General features: G+C 44.8%; 1 protein-coding gene across 1 annotated transcript in view; it reads left to right on the top strand.

Annotated features, from left to right (window-relative positions):
• The window catches only part of LOC142814121 (DC-STAMP domain-containing protein 2-like), a 150588-nt gene that overhangs the window by 62465 nt on the left and 69141 nt on the right, over positions 1–18982 (top strand). Inside the window, exon 5 of the mRNA XM_075892050.1 lies at positions 14582–14779. Coding sequence (XP_075748165.1) covers positions 14582–14779 — 198 coding nt within the window. The remainder of the gene's footprint in view (positions 1–14581; positions 14780–18982) is intronic.

Here is an 18982-nt window from a genome sequence, read left to right as displayed (position 1 = left end):
TCAACTACATATCAGGACTTCTGTAATGCTGATGACACCAGCATCTTTGATCACCTCATCGTGGAATTTCCTGTCTTTATAGAGCTATCCAATTATGCAACGTCTGACATTGAACAACTGTGGCATCGATTCAAAGAGATTGTATTTCACTGATTAGATAACTTTGTACTTATGAAAACGAAAAAGACATTATTCACTGAATCATTCATGCTAAACGCAAGGTAAAGCGCTTAAGGAAAACATAAATGTATTCCCAACAGCACATCTTGTTGAGTTCTTTCCACTGCAATTCGTAACACAAAAAGTCCAATAAAGGCGTCTAAAACAAACTACTTTACCAACACTATTTCTAACTTCCTAAAAACATCGCCTCAGAAGTTGTGGAATGATTTTAAACCTAAAAAACCAAGTGGGCACCCGGATCCCTCCAAAGAGAACTTCTATAGAGAGAATAATTTTAAGGAATATGTTCAATCAGTATTTATTGTGGACGATGGAAACATCCCACCCATGCAACCGAACACGATAAGAAGCACCTGTTGTAATTGAACCTGGTCTGTCTCGACTTTTGCTCAACATAGACACTAAAAAGAGACTAGCACCAGACAATATACGTAATATATCCCCCTCTCCCCCCCACAAAAAAAAAAGATCTGCCGAATGGTTAGCCAGATACTTGCGCTAAATTATTAATTATACATTGTCATCATTTACATTATCACAATATTGGAAAGTCGCAACAATTATTCCAGCATATGAGTCCAGTGACAAAGCTGACGTCTGTAATTATAGACCTATCTCCATGATCAGCTCAGTCAGTAAATTTCTTGAACACACAGTGCTCAAAAGCATAACCACATACCTTGAAGAAGAAGTCATACTTTCAGCTTATCAAGGTGGCTTTTGCCGTCCACAGTCACCCAGTTTGTTGATCTAATCCATGGCATATCACTCAGCATCTATAACAAAAACAAACGGACCTTCTTTGACTAGATTTGTCAAAACTTTTCGACTGGGTCTCGAATAATAAGCTCACGACTAAAATTGAATAAACTCTGGAAAACGAACCCATCATCTCTTGCATTCAAGCTTACTTCACCAATCGTGCCATGAGTCACCCACTCAATCACGTGTAACATCTGGAGTGTACCAGGGGTGCGTACTCGCTCCAGTTGTTTTCTTAATTTTTAACAATTATCTACCATTTAACATAGGCGTTAAAGTTAGATTGTTCGCTGACGATTGTATACTTTATCATAAAATTCACTCTCCTTAGGATCACATAACTCTAAACGTAGCCCGACACTCTGTTTCTAAATAATGCACTGACTGGCATAAGACCCTACACAATAATGAATCGACCTCCCTTACAGTTACTAAAGAAACACACATGTCTGAGTTCGCATATACCGCAAATAACATACAGCTAGCTCGAGTTCAAGAACAACAATACATCGGTTTATTGCTTACACACGATCTTAGATGGGATTCCCAAATCAGCACCATCACATCAACTGCTTTAAAAAGCTCTTCTTCCTCAGAAGACGCCTCCGTATTACGCCGCCTGACATGAAACATTTAGCATAAAAAACTTTTATCCGAAGAGTTATCGAATATGCTAACATTGCATGGCTCCCATGCACTAAACATAATACTAATAAACTCGAAAGGATCCCGAGAAAGGCCATCAGGTTTGTATTTAATAAATATGAAACTTCAGACTCACAGACTGAATTACTAAAAAAAGGCTTGCTTTCTTAGCTCTGAAAATAGATCCAAACTAGCTAGATTAAAGGTCGTGCATCAGCTACTACACAGACAAGTATACATCGGCACCACTACATATATTTTGGTATCTTCATGTAGAGCTACACGTAACGCACACTCTATGCCACTAGCTTAGTATTCACACCATTCTGACTGCTTTAAATATTTCTACTTTCAGGAGCCATAACAGACTAGAACGAACTAGGTCCATCAACTGCTAACATTCACTCGCTATATAGATTCATCACGATAATTGAGGAAGGAAGGCCGCCGGACGAGTCAGTCGAGTTGTCGTGGCGTGTACAGTTTCAGGTAGGCAACACGAACCACTTGAGTTTCGGCAGCTCGTCGACCTCTCGCCGTGAGACGAGCTATTACATAGTTGACCTCTGTAAATCTGTCGACAATGACAAAAGGTCCATCGTAAGTGGCCAAAAACTTTTGGCATAACCCGCGCTTGCGCATCGGAGTCCTCAACCACACAAGATCACCACGGCGATAAATCACTGATCGATGGTGAATGTCATAGCGTGCCTTCGCTTTGTCTTGCGATGCCAATGTGCGTAGTCGAGCTATGCGACGCGCCTCTTCGGCGAGGCAGAGAGTCTCGGCGACAGTGACGTTGTCGTGATCACAGAAAGGTAATTCTGTGTCGATTGTGTGCCGGGGCGAACGTGCATAAAGCAAAAAGAAAGGGCTATAGCCTGTAATCTCATGCTTCGCGGTGTTGAACATGTAAGTAATGAACAGGAGTACGTCATCCCAGTTCTTGTGGTCGCATGAGACATACATAGACACCATGTTGATAATGGTGCGGTTGGTACGCTCCGTCAGCCTATTAGTTTTGTGGTGGTATGGTGTCGAGTGACGCAGGCGGGATTCATATAAACGGAGTAGCTTCTCCACGACATCCGCTGTGAATCGTCAGCCACGATCACTGATAATTAGGCGAGGTGGCCCGTGTCGGAGGATGACGTACTGTAACAAAAACGACGAGACTTCACTGGCAGTTGCGGAGGCGACGGCCGCCGTTTCGCAGTAGCGTGTGTGGTAGTCGACGCAAACAATTATCCATCAGTTGCCCTTAGCCGATTTTGGAAAGGGGCCCAGAAAGTCAATCCCCACTTGTTCGAAAGGTGCCCTTGGAGTAGGCATCGGATGTAGAAGACCAGCTGAATCAGTTGATGGACGTTTGTGACGCTGACATTGCATACAGCTTGCCACATAACTCTCAATGGACTTCTGCATACCAGGCCAATAAAAGCGCTCTTTAGTCCGGTGAAGCGTCCGCGCCAAACCTAAATGTCCAGATGTAGGGTCGTCGTGCATGACACTCATAATAACTGTTCGCAGGCTCTCCGGGACCACTAGAAGAAAATGCGCGCCACTGCTGGAAAGGTTCCTTTTGAACAACAGTCCATCACGAGTACAGAAACGGCGTGCAATAGTGGAAGCGGATGAAGCGAAGAATAGTGGTGCTAGTTTAGCGTCCTTCCGCTGTTCTGCTCTGAAACTGGGGTAGTCCGGGAACGTAGGCGACACAGACGCTGCAAGCTGGTCAAAGTCATTGGATTCACAGTCCGTTGTGGTAAGTGGCATACGTGAAAGACAGTCCGCGTCAGCATGTCGACGACCACTCTGGTAAGCGACGGTAAAACTGTATTCTTGTAGCCGGAGTGCCCAGCGCGCAAGGCGGCCACAAGGGTCACGAAGGTTGACAAGCCAACACAATGAGTGGTGGTCGGTTACGACTGTGAATGGGCGTCCGTGCAGGTAAGACCTAAACCGCTGAATTGCAAATAATACTGCCAGGCATTCTTATTCTGTAATAATGTAGTTTTGTTCCGGCCTGCTTAGGGAGCGACTTGCGTATGCGATGACGTATTCGCGGTCGCCGTAACGCTGTACTAGGACGGCTCCAATACCTATGCCGCTAGCATCCGTATGAAGCTCTGTCGGAGCAGAAGGACTAAAGTGCTGAAGGACGGTTCGTGACGCCAGCAAAAACTTCAATTGACGGAATGAAAATTCGCACTCCGGAGTTCACTGAAAGGAATTGTCCTTTCATAAGAGGCATGTGAGAGGAAACGCAATGTCGGCAAACTTCGGAATAAAGCGGCGGAAGTACGAACAAAGTCCCAGGAAACTACGAAGCTCCTTGACGGAACGTGGCGCATTGAACGTCTCAACTGCTGCTGTCTTCTGGGGTCGGGGCGGATGCCATCCTTGTCAACGAGATGCCCGAGCACAAGCGTCTGGTGGTCGCTGAAGTGGCATTTCTTCGAGTTTAGAATTGGGCCAGCGTTTTGGATGCAGTTCAAAACATTATCCAGACGAGAGTTGTGTTCACAGAACGTGCGACCAAAGATGACGACGTCGTCGAGGTAGCACATGGAGATGTTGCACTTCAAGCCACGCAGAATGGTGTTCATAAACCTATCGAGCGTTGCCGGTACATTGCGCAGTCCAAATGGCATCACGTTGAATTCAAAGAGCCCATAAGGGGTTACAAAGGCAGTCTTTTCCTTGTCCTCTGGGCGCATCGGAACTTGCCAATAACCGGATCGTAAGTCTACGGAGGAAAAATAAAAGGCTGAATGTAATCAGTCTATTGCATCCTGTATACGGGGCAGCGGGTATACGCCCTTTTTAGTCACGGCATTCAGTCGGCGATAGTCGACGCAAAATCTCCAAGATCCATCGTTCTTCTTAACAAGGATTACCGGTGCTGCCCACGGACTGGCTGACTCTTGTACCACTCCCTTTTGCATCATTTCCTGCACTTGGTCGTTGATAATTTGTCTTTCTGACGAAGAAACACGATATGGTTTTTGGCGAATCAGACTTGCCGCGCCAGTGTTCATGGTATGGCGCGTTCGAGACAGGGGGATAGGGATTACTTTGCCCTTCTGCGCAAAGTCAAATACCGAAACGTGCTTCAACAGCACATTCAGTAAAGTTCAGCGCTCGCTTGAGCTAAGTGACTTATTTATCGTTGCCATAAGTGCCCCGTCCAAATTGTGACAACCAGTTCCGTCACGTTCTTCCGGCACGTCTGTGAGCTCGACGACTGATAAGGTCGCGTGTTCTTTGCTGACCGAAGCTAATTTCAAACCATTGGGTAGTGTCATGGGCTCAGAGGAATAGTTTATAGTCCATAGGCCAATTCGTCCGCCATCGATCGACACCACACAATGGGGAACCAACACATTCTTCCTCACGCAGTTTATGTGCATTGGTTCTACGCTCGCATCGAAGCTGTCAGAATCCGCGCCGCGACAAGCAACAGGAACACGTATGGTAGACAACGCAGGTATGAACGTATCGCCACAGACACACAGCGTAGTTTGGTCATTCGCTGGAGCTCCCAGAAGTTCTGACGGAATCTGGCCACTCACAAAGACTTTCCCCGTGCGACAGTCTACAGCGGCACCACATTCTCGCAAGAAGTCCATGCCGAGAATGACGTCATGTGTCGACCGAGGAATAATCGCAAACTCTGTCGTTTTCATAATGCATCCCAAAAATACTTCAGCACTACACACACCAATAGGGCGACACGGCTCTCCATTCACTCCACAGAACGTCGAAGTTTCACCACAGGTAAAAACAACTTTCTGCCTTAACACGTCTTTGAAGGAAGCACTCATCACGGAAATCGTTGCACCTGTGTCCACCAAGGCCATCACAGGCACATGATCCACCAAAACACGCACTTTGTTTTTAAACATACACACAGGAGGTATTTCTCTCAGTAGCACGTTTCCAGCGACCTCACCCCCATTGGCCGCGCTGGCTAGTTTCCGGTGGCGAACAGGGCGCTTTGCGACGCAGCGGTGAAGGAGAACGATGAGCACGAGGTCGCGGTGGGGGCGTTAAACTCCTCTCAGATGCCGGGGAGTGGTTGCGGAAGTTGCTGGGACAATAGTTGTCATCAGGAGGTGTGTGGGCCGGCCGCCGGACACCATAAGGCTGTTCGAAGGGTCGTGACAAGTCGGATGGTTGGTTATACCGAGAAGTCACCGGACGGCTGCAAAATCGCGATATGTGGCCCGACACCCCGCAGGAATAGCACACCGGCCGGGGTCGAAACGTCGGTCGCTCGTCGATGAATAGAGCGCCATCATTTGCTCTTGTGTGACGGATGTACTGGTTGGGTACGTCGTACCGAGATTTCGGGTGTCGAGGAGGCATGCGCTGAGAGCGTCGGTCATACCGCGACGCGGGAAGTCTGGTTGTCATCCTTGACTGTGGGGCTGGACTGTCCTCCACAGTGTCCGCGCTCATCGTTGGTTGCCATGGGGTCAAAGGAGGCACATTCATAGCCTCACGTGGCAGACACAACTGGCGATGGTCAGCTGTCGAACACGACATTTCTCGGTGGGACAGTTCCTCACGAAAGATCTGTAGAATGGTAGAAAAGAGGTCGAGGCCAGGATTCGTGTCCACACTGGTAACAGTTGTAACGTTAGCCAGCCGACCAAACTTGGGCGCAATTCGACGCATCTTGAGCTTTTCAAACGTTCGGCAATGCTGAATGACGTTGGACACAGAACTGAGGCTTTCTTTTCCAATTAGAAAATTATACACGTCCTCAGCAGTCCCCTTGAGCAGATGCCCAACTTTGTCCTCTTCCTACATGGTAGCACAGACCACCTTGCACAGCCTCAACACTTCTTCTATGTAAGTGGTGCATATCTCACCTGGTACCTGTGCCCGTTGCGACAGTGTTTGCTCAGCCCGCTTCTTTCTAGCAACCGAGTCGTCAAAACACGCCCTGAGCTCTTCAACAAAAAGATCCCACGTCGTGAGTGCGTCCTCGTGGTTCTCATACCATACCAGTGCGGTTTCGGTCAGGGAGAACACTACGTTGGCTAGCATAGCGCCTGCATCCCAACCGTTGGACTTCCCACACGTTTGTACTTGGTGAGCCAGGCGTCGACATCTTCTTCGGCTTTTCCTCCGAAGGGCGGTGGAACTCGATAGTACGGAAGCGGACCAGACGGTGCCGTCCTGGAAATGCCTGCTTCTTCGGGCATGTCGAAGTCACTCACGGCAGACCGTGCACCGGCAAGTCGACGGCTTCGTCGAAGCTGTGTCAGTGATCGTTCCGTAATTGAAGCGCTTACCCAGCACCTCCACCACTCTGTTACGTTTGAAAGAAACTGGTAGAGGTTGAAAGGAGCCGTTTATTAGGTCGTGAGGGGCAGCTCAGAAGCGCCCAACTGGTTGTGTGCAACAATATATATATATATATATATATATATATATATATATATATATATATATATATATATATATATATATATATATATATATATATATATATATATATATATAATTGCATTTTGCATTTGGGTGGTACAGGATAATGTATGCTATGAGAAATTAAGTTCAGCCGTCAACTTCTGCTAAACTAAAAATGGCACTGCACTGACCATAGTACACAAACACAAATACATAGGCTTAACAATACCGTCCGACTTAGGATGGGACGAGCACATAAGTCAAATTATTTCATCTGAAACCTTTTAGACAAAGCTCCTAGCATGCACAACATTCGTCAGGCCGATCCTTGAATGCAGAAGTACACTGTAATCACCTCCCACCTGCACAAACATAAAAGAAACAGAGGCAGTACAGAGAAAGGCCAGAAGGTTCATCCAGAACAAAGTTAAGCATGACCCCACTAATCTTCTAACTATATTGGACTTTCAACGCTCGAAGTACGAGCGAAATAGGCACATTTAAGAAATATTTGTAAGCTCCTGCAGAGCCATTTTAAAATATGCATTTAAAGTTACGGGTCTTATTCTCAAGCACGAGTCACCAGAACTCAGAATACAAACACATTATGACAATACAAATGCAACACTGATGTGTTCAAACATTCTTTTTTCCCGGTCGCCATCCATGAGGGGAATAGGTTGGCACCTCACATCACTAACACTCAATTATTCTCAAAATACACAGCACATTTACATAGCCAGTAACATTAGTAATCAAACGAGTACGTACTTGTATGCTCTGCAGGTAGTCACATAAGCATACGTTATTGTTTTGATTGATATGTGGGGTTTAACGTCCCAAAACCACCATATGATTATGAGAGACGCTGTAGTGGAGGGCTTCGCAAATTTCCACCACCTGGGATTCTTTAATGTGCACCCAAATCTTAGCATACAGGCCTACAACATTTCCGCCTCCATCGGAAATGCAGCCGCCGCAGCCGGGAGTCGATCCCACGATCTGCGGTTCAGCAGCCCAGTGCCTTAGCCACTAGGCCACTACGGCGGGGCGCATCTTTCATTGTTAAACTTACCATTTTGTTCTGTATTTAGCTTTGTAATCACTCTTTTTTTGTTCAATTTACCATTGTGTATGCACTTGTATTTTTTTGTATATTATGTTGCGTAAATGTTGCTCATGTATTGATTGATATGTGGGGTTTAACGTCCCAAAACCACCATATGATTATGAGAGACGCCGTAGTGGAGGGCTGCGGAAATTTCGACCACCTGGGGTTTTTTAACGTGCACCCAAATCTTAGCACACGGGCCTACAACATTTCCGCCTTTGTCGGAAATGCAGCTGCGCAGCCGGGATTTGAACCCGCGACCTGCGGGTCAGCAGCCGAGTACCTTAGCCACTAGACCACCGCGGCGGGGCATGTTGCTCATGTACAAATGCTAAGTTGACGTTATTCTTGTTTCTGACGAGCAATCGTAAATTTGGAAAGTATGCCCACCTGCTATGGTCTCAGTAACGACTGGCAGTATTGTAATAAATAAATAAATAAATAAATAAATAAATAAATAAATAAATAAATAAATAAATAAATAAATAAATAAAAGCCTTAGGAAGGACGTCCTAGAGGAGAGTGGCGCACTACAAACTAACAAAACAATATTATTTTGTTTATGGAAGTTCACAGAGGCGGCCAATCATTAAGAATATAACAATACATTTTCTATTTAACCAGGTTTTTACAGGCATTGTTTCTGTATGACCTGACAAATAATACAGAGGGAGCAGTACAGTAGGTCAGGAAGTACCGTATAAAATACATCATAATATGGATATTTTCTTGAGCGATAGAAGAAATATTGATTGGAGAATCTGGCTGCCAGAAATCGCACTGATTCGTATAATCTGCGCATGAACCCTTGTTGATAGGAAGACGATGCAAAATTAGTAGGTACCAGTAAATTTGAGAAAAAAAACCTTGCCGGAATTCACTTGCAAGAATGTTCGAAGCAGTTGATGAGCACAGGCACGAAAATAGGAAAAAAATGCCTCACCAGTCGTCTGATGAAGAGGTGTACCAACTCAAGACTGCCTGCACAAACTGGTTTAAAAACAGTGGCTCACCTCATTGGTTCATATGTTGATGACCAATGATGGTAGCAAATATGCGGGGAAACTTCTGTATGTAAACCCTCGAACAACAAATTATTAGCAGTGTGCAGAACATTTTTGTTGCCAGAAATAGGTTGCAAGCTTAAGCTCTGCAAAAGATATAGAGGTTATGGGGATAAACGTCTGGGCAAAGGGCTTTAGGGTGGGTACACGTTCTTTTTAAAAATGTACGCTTGATCTATATGCGCCTAATGAAACGCTTATTTTGGTGGCACACAAGGCATTAAATGCCCTGGAAATGGGTTGGTTTATAAGTACATTGGCCAAACTACAGTCCGAAGCTTTTATAGCAAAGTTCAAGCGCGCCCAAGCGTCTACTTGGAAAAACAGTTAAAATAACTTCCTCTACTTGTAAATGCATTGAAAATAACGTTTATGCTTCGCAAACACACGCGTTCTTTATACAAGATTCAGGGTACAACGTGTGTTTTCGACACCCCACCGTGGTGGTATAGTGGCCAACGTACTGGGCTGCTGACCCGAAGGTCGCGGGATCGAATGCCGGTTGCGGCGGCTGCATTTCCGATGGAGGCGGAAATGTTGTAGGCCCGTGTGCTCAGATTTTGGCGCACGTTAAAAAACCCAAGGTGGTCGAAATTTTCGGAGCCCTCCACTACGGCGTCTCTCATAATCATATGGTGGTTTTGCGACGTTAAACCCCACATGTAAATCAATCAACATGTGTTCTAGTGGTGATATAGCGTGGTAAAAGCGTGCATTCCCATCGGGCGTTAGAGCAATTGATAACGACTTCGTGGTTTAAAGCCGTCCACCCTTTACTGCGCTTGCTCCCACAAGACCACGTGTAGTGGGTGCCTAGCAAGTTCGAAAACATTTCACACGCACAATCGCTCGTTGTTGAAAGCATAATGCAGCCCATTACACATAATGCAGCCACATGCTTTAATGACACAAGCCACTTCCAACTTTATCGGTTACATTGTAGTGATCTGCAATTTAAACTTATCGAGTAACATCACACATTAAGAAGCATGCGCCAAGTGGTTGGGGACAGGATATCGCTATCGCACTAAACTCCTAAGGGCGATTTGAAGGTCCCCCAGTTCTTCGCTTTGACTGTCGAGTTACTTGGGAAGAAAAAATGTCTTTATATGATCAAGCTACGGGTGACTTAAAGTCATGCTAGGGTATACGCACAGTATGATGCAGCGTCACGAAAAAGGAATACGAAAAGGCAGAGTTACGTATACAGATTCCGTTAATAGACAGATTTATTTGTGCGTCCACAGCAGCCGTACGGCCTGTCAATTGAAAATGGCTAGCAGGCTGTGTTGCGTTCTTACGGCTGCTACGGACGCGCAACTAAATCTGTCTAGTGTTTGATGCTTCCGACCGCGTCTGCAGTCTCGCTTCCGTGGTGCATAATTTAACAGTCGTCGATGCAATGACTTGCTTCACTGCACTTGTATTCCCAATCATTGCAGTATTCCACAAAGGAGCGCTCAAAAGCGGTGAAGCTGGGGCATTACACGTATCGCCGTGTTCTTGGTGCTCGCATGGCTTACAACGCGAGCCAGTAAATAAGCCTGCATAGTTCGACCTTTAGTAATGTCTATAGTACGCTGTTCCCAGCCTTGCTTTAGGCGCTTCAGCGGTGATCACGTCTGGGCTGAAGGAGGGGCCTATCATGGGAACTTTCTGACTACCTCTCGTTTTGGTGATTACTACCCGAGACTATACACGTTATAGTTGCATCCCTGCCGATGTGATTCCGATGCAAGACAAAGTTTACCCAGCTCTGGGTCGTGCCGTAAATATTGAATGCTCGTTCGCATAAGGTGACGAGTCGGCTTCGAGTTGCCTCGCCTATCCGCGGCCCTAGCAGGTTCTGCTATCGGCCAGCATCGTGAAAAATTCACTTGTCATGGGCTCTACACTCCCGCCAAAAGCCAAACTCCGTGAAATATTCACGCCCCGCAGTTTAAACAGTCTTGCTTTCAAACCAGACAGTGTGCGCTCGTAAGGCTGATTGCTGGCGTAATGTTTACACGTGTGAGTAACTGATTCTTGTATTTATTTACACATTATTTTATTTATTCTGTAAGTTCCAACCTGTAATTTGAGGTTGCTATGAGCACATACAGGGATGGAGAGGGGGGCGCTTGCTACTAAATTTTTGAAGGCTATATAGCCTAATAAACACAAGTAGCAAGCATCTTCGCTAATGAAGTTTTCGACGTGCTGCTGATTTTCACGTACAAAGCTTTCTTAAATCGACTGTGCGCCACGGCAGAAAGAATCACTAATCGTTCGGTGGAGCGTAACGCTGCATACCGGGCGACGAAGTGTAGAGTCGGTACGCGGCGGCGAAAACAGCATGCATATGTAATGACGTAGCATGAGTGTCTCGGGAGCAAACTTTTTGATCACGTTACTCTCTCTGATCACAAGCATGCACGAGCAACGAAGTGTGCTAAAATCGATGTTTGTACTATTCCTGCTGTCTTTAAACCACACGCACACGCATGGTAATAAAATGCCCTTCACTTTGATCACTATACGCAGGTGGAACAATAACTTAGGTGAAACTGCTGAAGGAATAAAAAAACAACAACTACTGAGACAGCATTTGCCCCATTATGCCCTTTTGTGTTAATGTTCAGAATAAAGGGCACAAGCTTTTGCAACCAAATCGTTTGCCCTTTGATTTGTACGCTGTAATTGTTTCTTTAAAAGGAGAAAAGGTAGAGCGAGGACAATGTTTCAGATAAAGAGGTTGTGCTATTACACTGTTCAGCATATTGCCAAGGCATAAGCGCAGATGCTCGAACTGTTTGTCGACCAGGTGTTGTTAGTATACACAAGCCAGTTATTGTGGTGTGCATTAGGCAATATATCTAACTTCTCAAGTTATATATATATATATATATATATATATATATATATATATATATATATATATATATATATATATATATATATATATATATATATATATATATATATGAACTTCCAAACTTCGTTGCAACGAAGTTTGGAAGTTCATGTTAGTATAACTCATCCCCTGATGAAGGGAGGACCCCTCCCGAAACTGTTGGGAAATAAATATATTTATCCTTCTTGACAACGCTCCCGCTGTGCCATATCTTATTGCTTCACGAAGACTAACTGGCCCATTGAATTATTACTCACACTATATATATATATATATATATATATATATATATATATATATATATATATATATATATATATATATATATATATATATATGAACTTCCAAACTTCGTTGCAACGAAGTTTGGAAGTTCATGTTAGTATAACTCATCCCCTGATGAAGGGAGGACCCCTCCCGAAACTGTTGGGAAATAAATATATTTATCCTTCTTGACAACGCTCCCGCTGTGCCATATCTTATTGCTTCACGAAGACTAACTGGCCCATTGAATTATTACTCACACTATATATATATATATATATATATATATATATATATATATATATATATATATATATATATATATATATATATATATATATATATATATATATATATATATATATATATATATATATATATATATATATATATATATATATATATATATATATATAACGCAAGACAGTAGCAGCGTTGTGCAACGGCGTTTATTAAGCTGAATCGCCTGATGAACGCTACGAACGAAGACGACGTTTTTCGTCATGATGTTTATACACAGACAAAGAAGATGGTCAAACGCTGTGAATATTGTGCTTACTCTAATTTCCGCCTCACGCGGAAACGGCCAACGTGGCCGCTGTTTATGATGGTGGTGTACGTCGCACGATCGGTTTTAAGCGCGACGCGTGAACAACCTCTGTACCATGAAAACGGCTGTCGGAAGGCATGACAACACGGGTTACTCGGTAGTTAATTGGAGACGTGTGCTCGAGTATGGCGCAGGGGCCGATGAAACCTGAGTGACTTATCACACAGGCCGGGAACCAGCGTTAGGGTCCACAGCAGTGCTCCAGTATGAAGTGAACTACGCGGTGGAGGCCATCGTAGCGAGTCTTCCGCTCTTATTGGATTGCCTCTATAATGAGCTGGGCGCGTCGGTGACAATCGGCCAGGCGAGAGATTACGTACTCGCTCGATGTCTATGACGAGTTCACAGGGACGTCAAAAAAGGAGATGTCGAGCAGAGATGTCGGTTGACAGCTATAGACGAGAAAGAATGGGGAATAGCCCGTGGTGCGTTGCGTAGCGGTATACAAGAATACAAGAATACAAGGTTTTCTTTTCTTCACCGCCTCCTGCTCCCCAGTTTTCACAAATTTCCCGAATCTCAAGGTCGCCAGCTTGCCCGATCCACATCTGAATTCTCAGAGTCCTTCAAAGCATTCAACAGGCGTGGCAAGTGCTAATGTGGACTTCATCATTGTTTGGTGGGAGGGGTGGTTCAAACTACTTCTTTTATTGAAATGGCAATGCTCGTATTCCCTTTGCACTATTTAAGGAATGTTGAATGGTTTTTACATAATTTGTTTCTAATTATAGGTCGTTTTCATACTGCATCAAATTCATTCTTTTGTTACAAAAATGCATGGTTTTTTTCCGTAACCTGCTCAAATTTTGGTTTACTTAAGGTTAAAGTGCGGCCCCGCCGCAGTGGTCTAGTGGCTAAGGTACTCGGCTGCTGACCCGCAGGTCGCAGGTTCGTATCCCGGCTGCGGCGGCTGCATTTCCGATGGAGGCGGAAATGTTGTAGGCCCGTGTGCTCAGATTTGGGTGCACGTTAAAGAACCCGAGGTGGTCGAAATTCCGGAGCCCTCCACTACGGCGTCTCTCATAATCATATGATGGTTCCGGGACGTTAAACCCAACATATCAATCAAGGTTAACAGTGCGAAATTAACACACGGTGGACAACAAAAAGACAGAACAAGTGCTGACTTCCAATTGAGATTTTATTGACAAGAAGGCTGTTTTATATACGCGAGTGAACAGAACAAATAGTGGCAAAAAAGGTGAAACATGCAAAGATACGAAATAACAATCACTGAGCCTGCTATCTTCGCATCGCAAAAATGGAGCTCTATTTCTAACAGAGCAACTGTTGAAAGCTTTAAAAGACTCGTATTTTCATTATTTAGTTCCGGTAAACCAGCCCCTTCCACGCAAATTTCGGGTGGGCTTTGGGTCTGGTCCATGGGTTACTAGAGGATGCGCAACAGGGCGAGAAAGTAGTTCTAGACAAGATTAGTAAAATCGGCTAAAAAAAGAAAAAAAAATGATGGCTTTCATGCACTTCGGAAATGTAGAGCGTAGCAGACTGGATATTTTGCCGTAGATCGTGTCTATAAAAGATTCTAGCATGCTGCTAATGCACTGACCAGCAACACACATTCTACTTCACTTGTGTGAGGTTGTTGTTTGCGCATCTGATCGCAGTCGCTGCGATTCGCCGAGCCATCCAGTGGCTGCGCAACCTGGTGAACGTGTGCAACCGTCGCATGGGCGAGCCTTACGAGAAATGCCGCAAGCCGCTGGTGGAAGCGTACGCTGACTGCCTGGAAATGATGCCAGACCTTCTGGAGTGGATCTGCTCGCCCGTCAAAGTGATCGAGCATGTCTGCTACGTAGCGAAAGGTGAGCACGCCTTACATTGGAACTCTGCCAACGCTTGCCTTGCAACATGACTCTTGTTGTGGTGTTCCACAAATTCTCCTAATTGATTCCGGCAGCGACACAATAAACGGCAGTAACGTATCTTCAAGCTCTTTGAGCTCACAATTGCGGCCTGACGAATAAGGTCTTCGCTCACGAGTCACTTCATTTTCGTCACCAAGTTTTTAGCTATATTCTTTCTCATCATACGCCAAGTTCACATAAAATATCGCGGCCTCTTCGAATGAATATGTATTTTGGCGTGTGTCGCTATGATATGTTTGTTGCAAGAAGGTATATAGCGCATACAACTTATGAGGCCATAGGATAGCAAGATTAGAGCCGACAGATGGAAACAACGTAGTGGAATAATCAGGGTGAACAGTGGAAGTGCCTCAGACAGGCTGTCCGACGTTTCGATAGGATGACCTAACTTTCTTTCTAGCTTTTTTTTTTAATTTTCAGACGCCGATCATCAACAGGGACACGCGCCACCACCAGGGGATTGTGTCACTACTAACCCCTTTAAAACTAACACGCCAAGGATGACACGACGCCTTTGAGAAAGATAGGTCCTCCTATCAGAACGTCGGCCAGCCTGTCTGAGGTACTTCCACTGTTCACCCTGATTATCCCACTATATAGAATATCGGGGAATACATAGACTGTAGAAGGGCTGATAGGCAGGCTCCCAATATTTCATTATGAATGGACTGTACCCCTGACTACATCATAAAATTTAGCATGGATCATAGTACGGATTATGTACTCTAGCATAAACATAGACATGAGCTATAGACAACTTTTGGAGATACAGTATGTGGGACGAATCTACTATAAGGAAGTCGTCAAATTGACCTTTTAAACTGATTGGGTCCACTGAATAACAGTGACACTTTCGAGCAGATACTGGGCATTAGGATTTTTTTACGATGGAAATGAATCAACATAAACAATTTTTAAAATGGGTCTTTTGCTTGCTTAACAAATTTTCGGAAATCCGAGTGGACGGACACCAAGAGCAGGAAGAGAGCGCTCACCAGCGGGCTTTTTCATTAGCCTCAAAGGGAGGCTCGAAATTAACGAGCAAGATACACTAATGATTTTGAGTGAGTTTATCAGCTACCACTGTAAGTGAAAGGCTTCAGCCGAGCTTTATTTTGCTCTATATTTGTGTTATTGCGACAGTAACTTCGCTTACGTTCATTTATCTGCGCGGACATCGTATGGGTGGATACGCGCAGGATAGTGCGCATTTATGCCAACGAATGCAGTCGAAAAGCTTATTATGCGCCCGAGCAGTTTCGAAAATGGATCAATTGTGAGCTTCGACGACGACGAGGGGGGGGGGGGGGCTGCAAAGGTTTATTGCAGCGAAAATCTTTGCACGTTCGTTTATTATCAGATATGAGAAGCACCAAAGTTCGGGAGTGGGGAGTATAGAACAGCGCGAGTGAATTGTCTTTGGCCGGGGAAGTTGATATCTTGCTGTGTACGGTGCCTTTTTGACATTCCGTTTATACATTTAATGTACGCGGAAGAACTGCTTTGTCTTCGGCGATACTCTGTGCAGCGCTCGCGGACTTACGTCACGTGCAAGACAACTAAGTGAGTATTTCTTTGTACAATACATGATTTATAATGTTTAGCCTTGGCGAACAAGTCACTAAAAAAGTAAGGTTCATATCAAACTAGAAAATAAAAATGCCAGGCGTGCGCGAAACGCGCTGCACAGCCACAGCGAAAACTAGAAGAGAGGCCTTTTCAAAGTCTTTTATAGACACACTTTGGGTAACTGCTACAAGCACACTTGTTGGGTACCCACTTCGCCATAAATAAACAAGATTGTTGTGCAGTCTATAGGTTAGTATTCACTATGCTATCCTTCGTCATTCTTCTGAGAAACGTGGTATCCGTTACACACTTGCTAGAAATTTTGTGCATTTTTTATGCAGTGGCTAACGATGATGAAGAATTACGGAGGAAGTAGGTATAAGTCACAGTATTTAGGTGATCAAAAACAGGTCTTTGAATAGGTTGGATGACCCACTCCTTACGCAATTCGCATTCTGTTACGCCTGGCTGTTCCTTTGATGTTCTTAAACGCTTTATTACTCATACTGCCACGCACGTTTCTTATTTACACTTATGTTTCATCCGGCTTTCGCCCATGAAGTCTGTCTGGAATGCTCAGGGCAAACTGCGCCTCGATATTCTAGAAGCTTCACAATTATTGAAGATCATGTTGCTAAGATTACGGTCACGTCGTGAACACCCCAGATTATTCTGGAGGCTGTGTCGCTGCTAGAGATAACGCAGGATATTCAGTGGCAAGTGAATAAATACCGACACGTTTCACCGCTTGTCAGTGGATCAATGGCCGACGCTCTGTTCGCCACTATCATTGCGAGTGTCTTTGTAGTCGGGGAGAAGGAACTCGGATGGCGGGCTCGGGGCCACTCGTGGCCGTTTTGCTAGCTCCACATACACCAAATGTGGTGTTACGTGACGTCATTGGAGGACAAAATATATGACTGGTGCAAATATGATAATCCTGACACGCGTGTCAAGTAAGAACATGACAACATTCTATGCTCATAGCACGTTTGCCACCGTTTCGCTAGCTCCACATATACCAAATTTGGTAGCATGTGACACGATGAAGGTAAAAAAAGTGGCAGATTCCACGTACGGGGGGAATCGATGATATGTGAAGCACAAATGACGAAGGGTGATAGGTCACTTTATAATCAGCACAACGTTAAGAGGCGGAGGTGAATTATTCCGTACATTTCTTCCATGTCATGACATCATGTTTACGTGCCATTTACACTCATTGTCCATTCACGTCAAGTAATACCAAACTTGGTATATGTGGAACTAGTGAAACGGCCGCGAGAACGCTATGAGCGTAGCATGTGGTCATGTTTTACATGAAACGGATGTTTTGATTATCAGGTTTGGACGTGTCATTTACCTTCGTCATCTATTCACTTCCCGTGATACCAAACTTGGTACATGTGGAGCTAACGCAACGGCGGCGAGTGCGTCATGAAGGGCCCAATATATTCCGACGCAACGTGGACCCACGCGCAGGCAAAACGTGGGCACTCGATAGTATGACGCCAGGCGCGACCGGCGCGACAAGCGTCCGTCAGCGCGGCCCGGTAGCAAACGTCGCGAAACGCGACATGCTGCATTTCGCGCCGACGACGTTACTTAGACAGCACCGCGTCTGCCTATCTCCGTGACAGAGGGAAGCATCGTGCGCTCAAACGCGCATGCGTCAAAGCAACGCAGCGCGCGCGCACCTGCGAGTATATGGCATGCAGATCCACAATGAAGGTCAGTGGGCAGATCCACTGATCTCTACTAGGGGGATATCATGTTTGCAGCATGTTTGCACCAGTCAGATACCTTCGTCATCCATTCACGTCCCGCAATACCGAATTTCGTTCATGAGAAGCTAGCGAAACGGCCGTGAGCGCATCATGAGCATGGCATGTAGTCATGTTGTTACATGACACGCATATCATGATTATCATGTTTGCACCAGTCATACACCTATGTCACCCATTCACGTCCCGTAATAGCAATCTCGGTATATGCAAAGCTAGCGAAACGGCTGTGAGCACATCGTGAGTGTGGCATGTAGTCATGTTGTTACATGACACGCATTTCATGATTTCGATGTTAGTGTCTGTCTCTTGTGTGCGCCATGCAGTCATGTCCTACCATAGCAGTTTTGCAACATACCGTGTGAATGAAACCACCGCAAGACCAGCAGGACCATGACATGTCAATCATGACATTTCAGACATACGTGTCATAATTTTCATGTCTTGACTAGTCAGCCATGTTTGTCACTCAGTCATGTTATATCATACCAAGTTTGGTATTGATACCATCATCAAAACAGCCAGGAAAGCTAAAAGTTGTGGATGGCTAGATAGACAGATACGCTCAAAGTCGCCGAAGTTCGCCAAGAAATGCTTCGCATTTAATAACGCGTGAAAACATAATATTCATGACATGGAAGTCATGTACAGCATGATTCACGTCTGTCTCGTGACGTTGTGCTGATTTTATTTGACATTCCTCATTCGTGCTTCGTATATTTCGCAGACTCTTTTTGTATCCCACCAGATATAAAATCGGTTCATTCATTCATTCATTCATTCATTC

The sequence above is a fragment of the Rhipicephalus microplus genome, chromosome 4 (genome assembly GCF_043290135.1).
Source record: "Rhipicephalus microplus isolate Deutch F79 chromosome 4, USDA_Rmic, whole genome shotgun sequence".
Lineage (NCBI taxonomy): Eukaryota > Metazoa > Arthropoda > Arachnida > Ixodida > Ixodidae > Rhipicephalus > Rhipicephalus microplus.
Note: the sequence above shows the minus strand (reverse complement) of the source record. Positions and strands in the feature narration are given on the sequence as shown.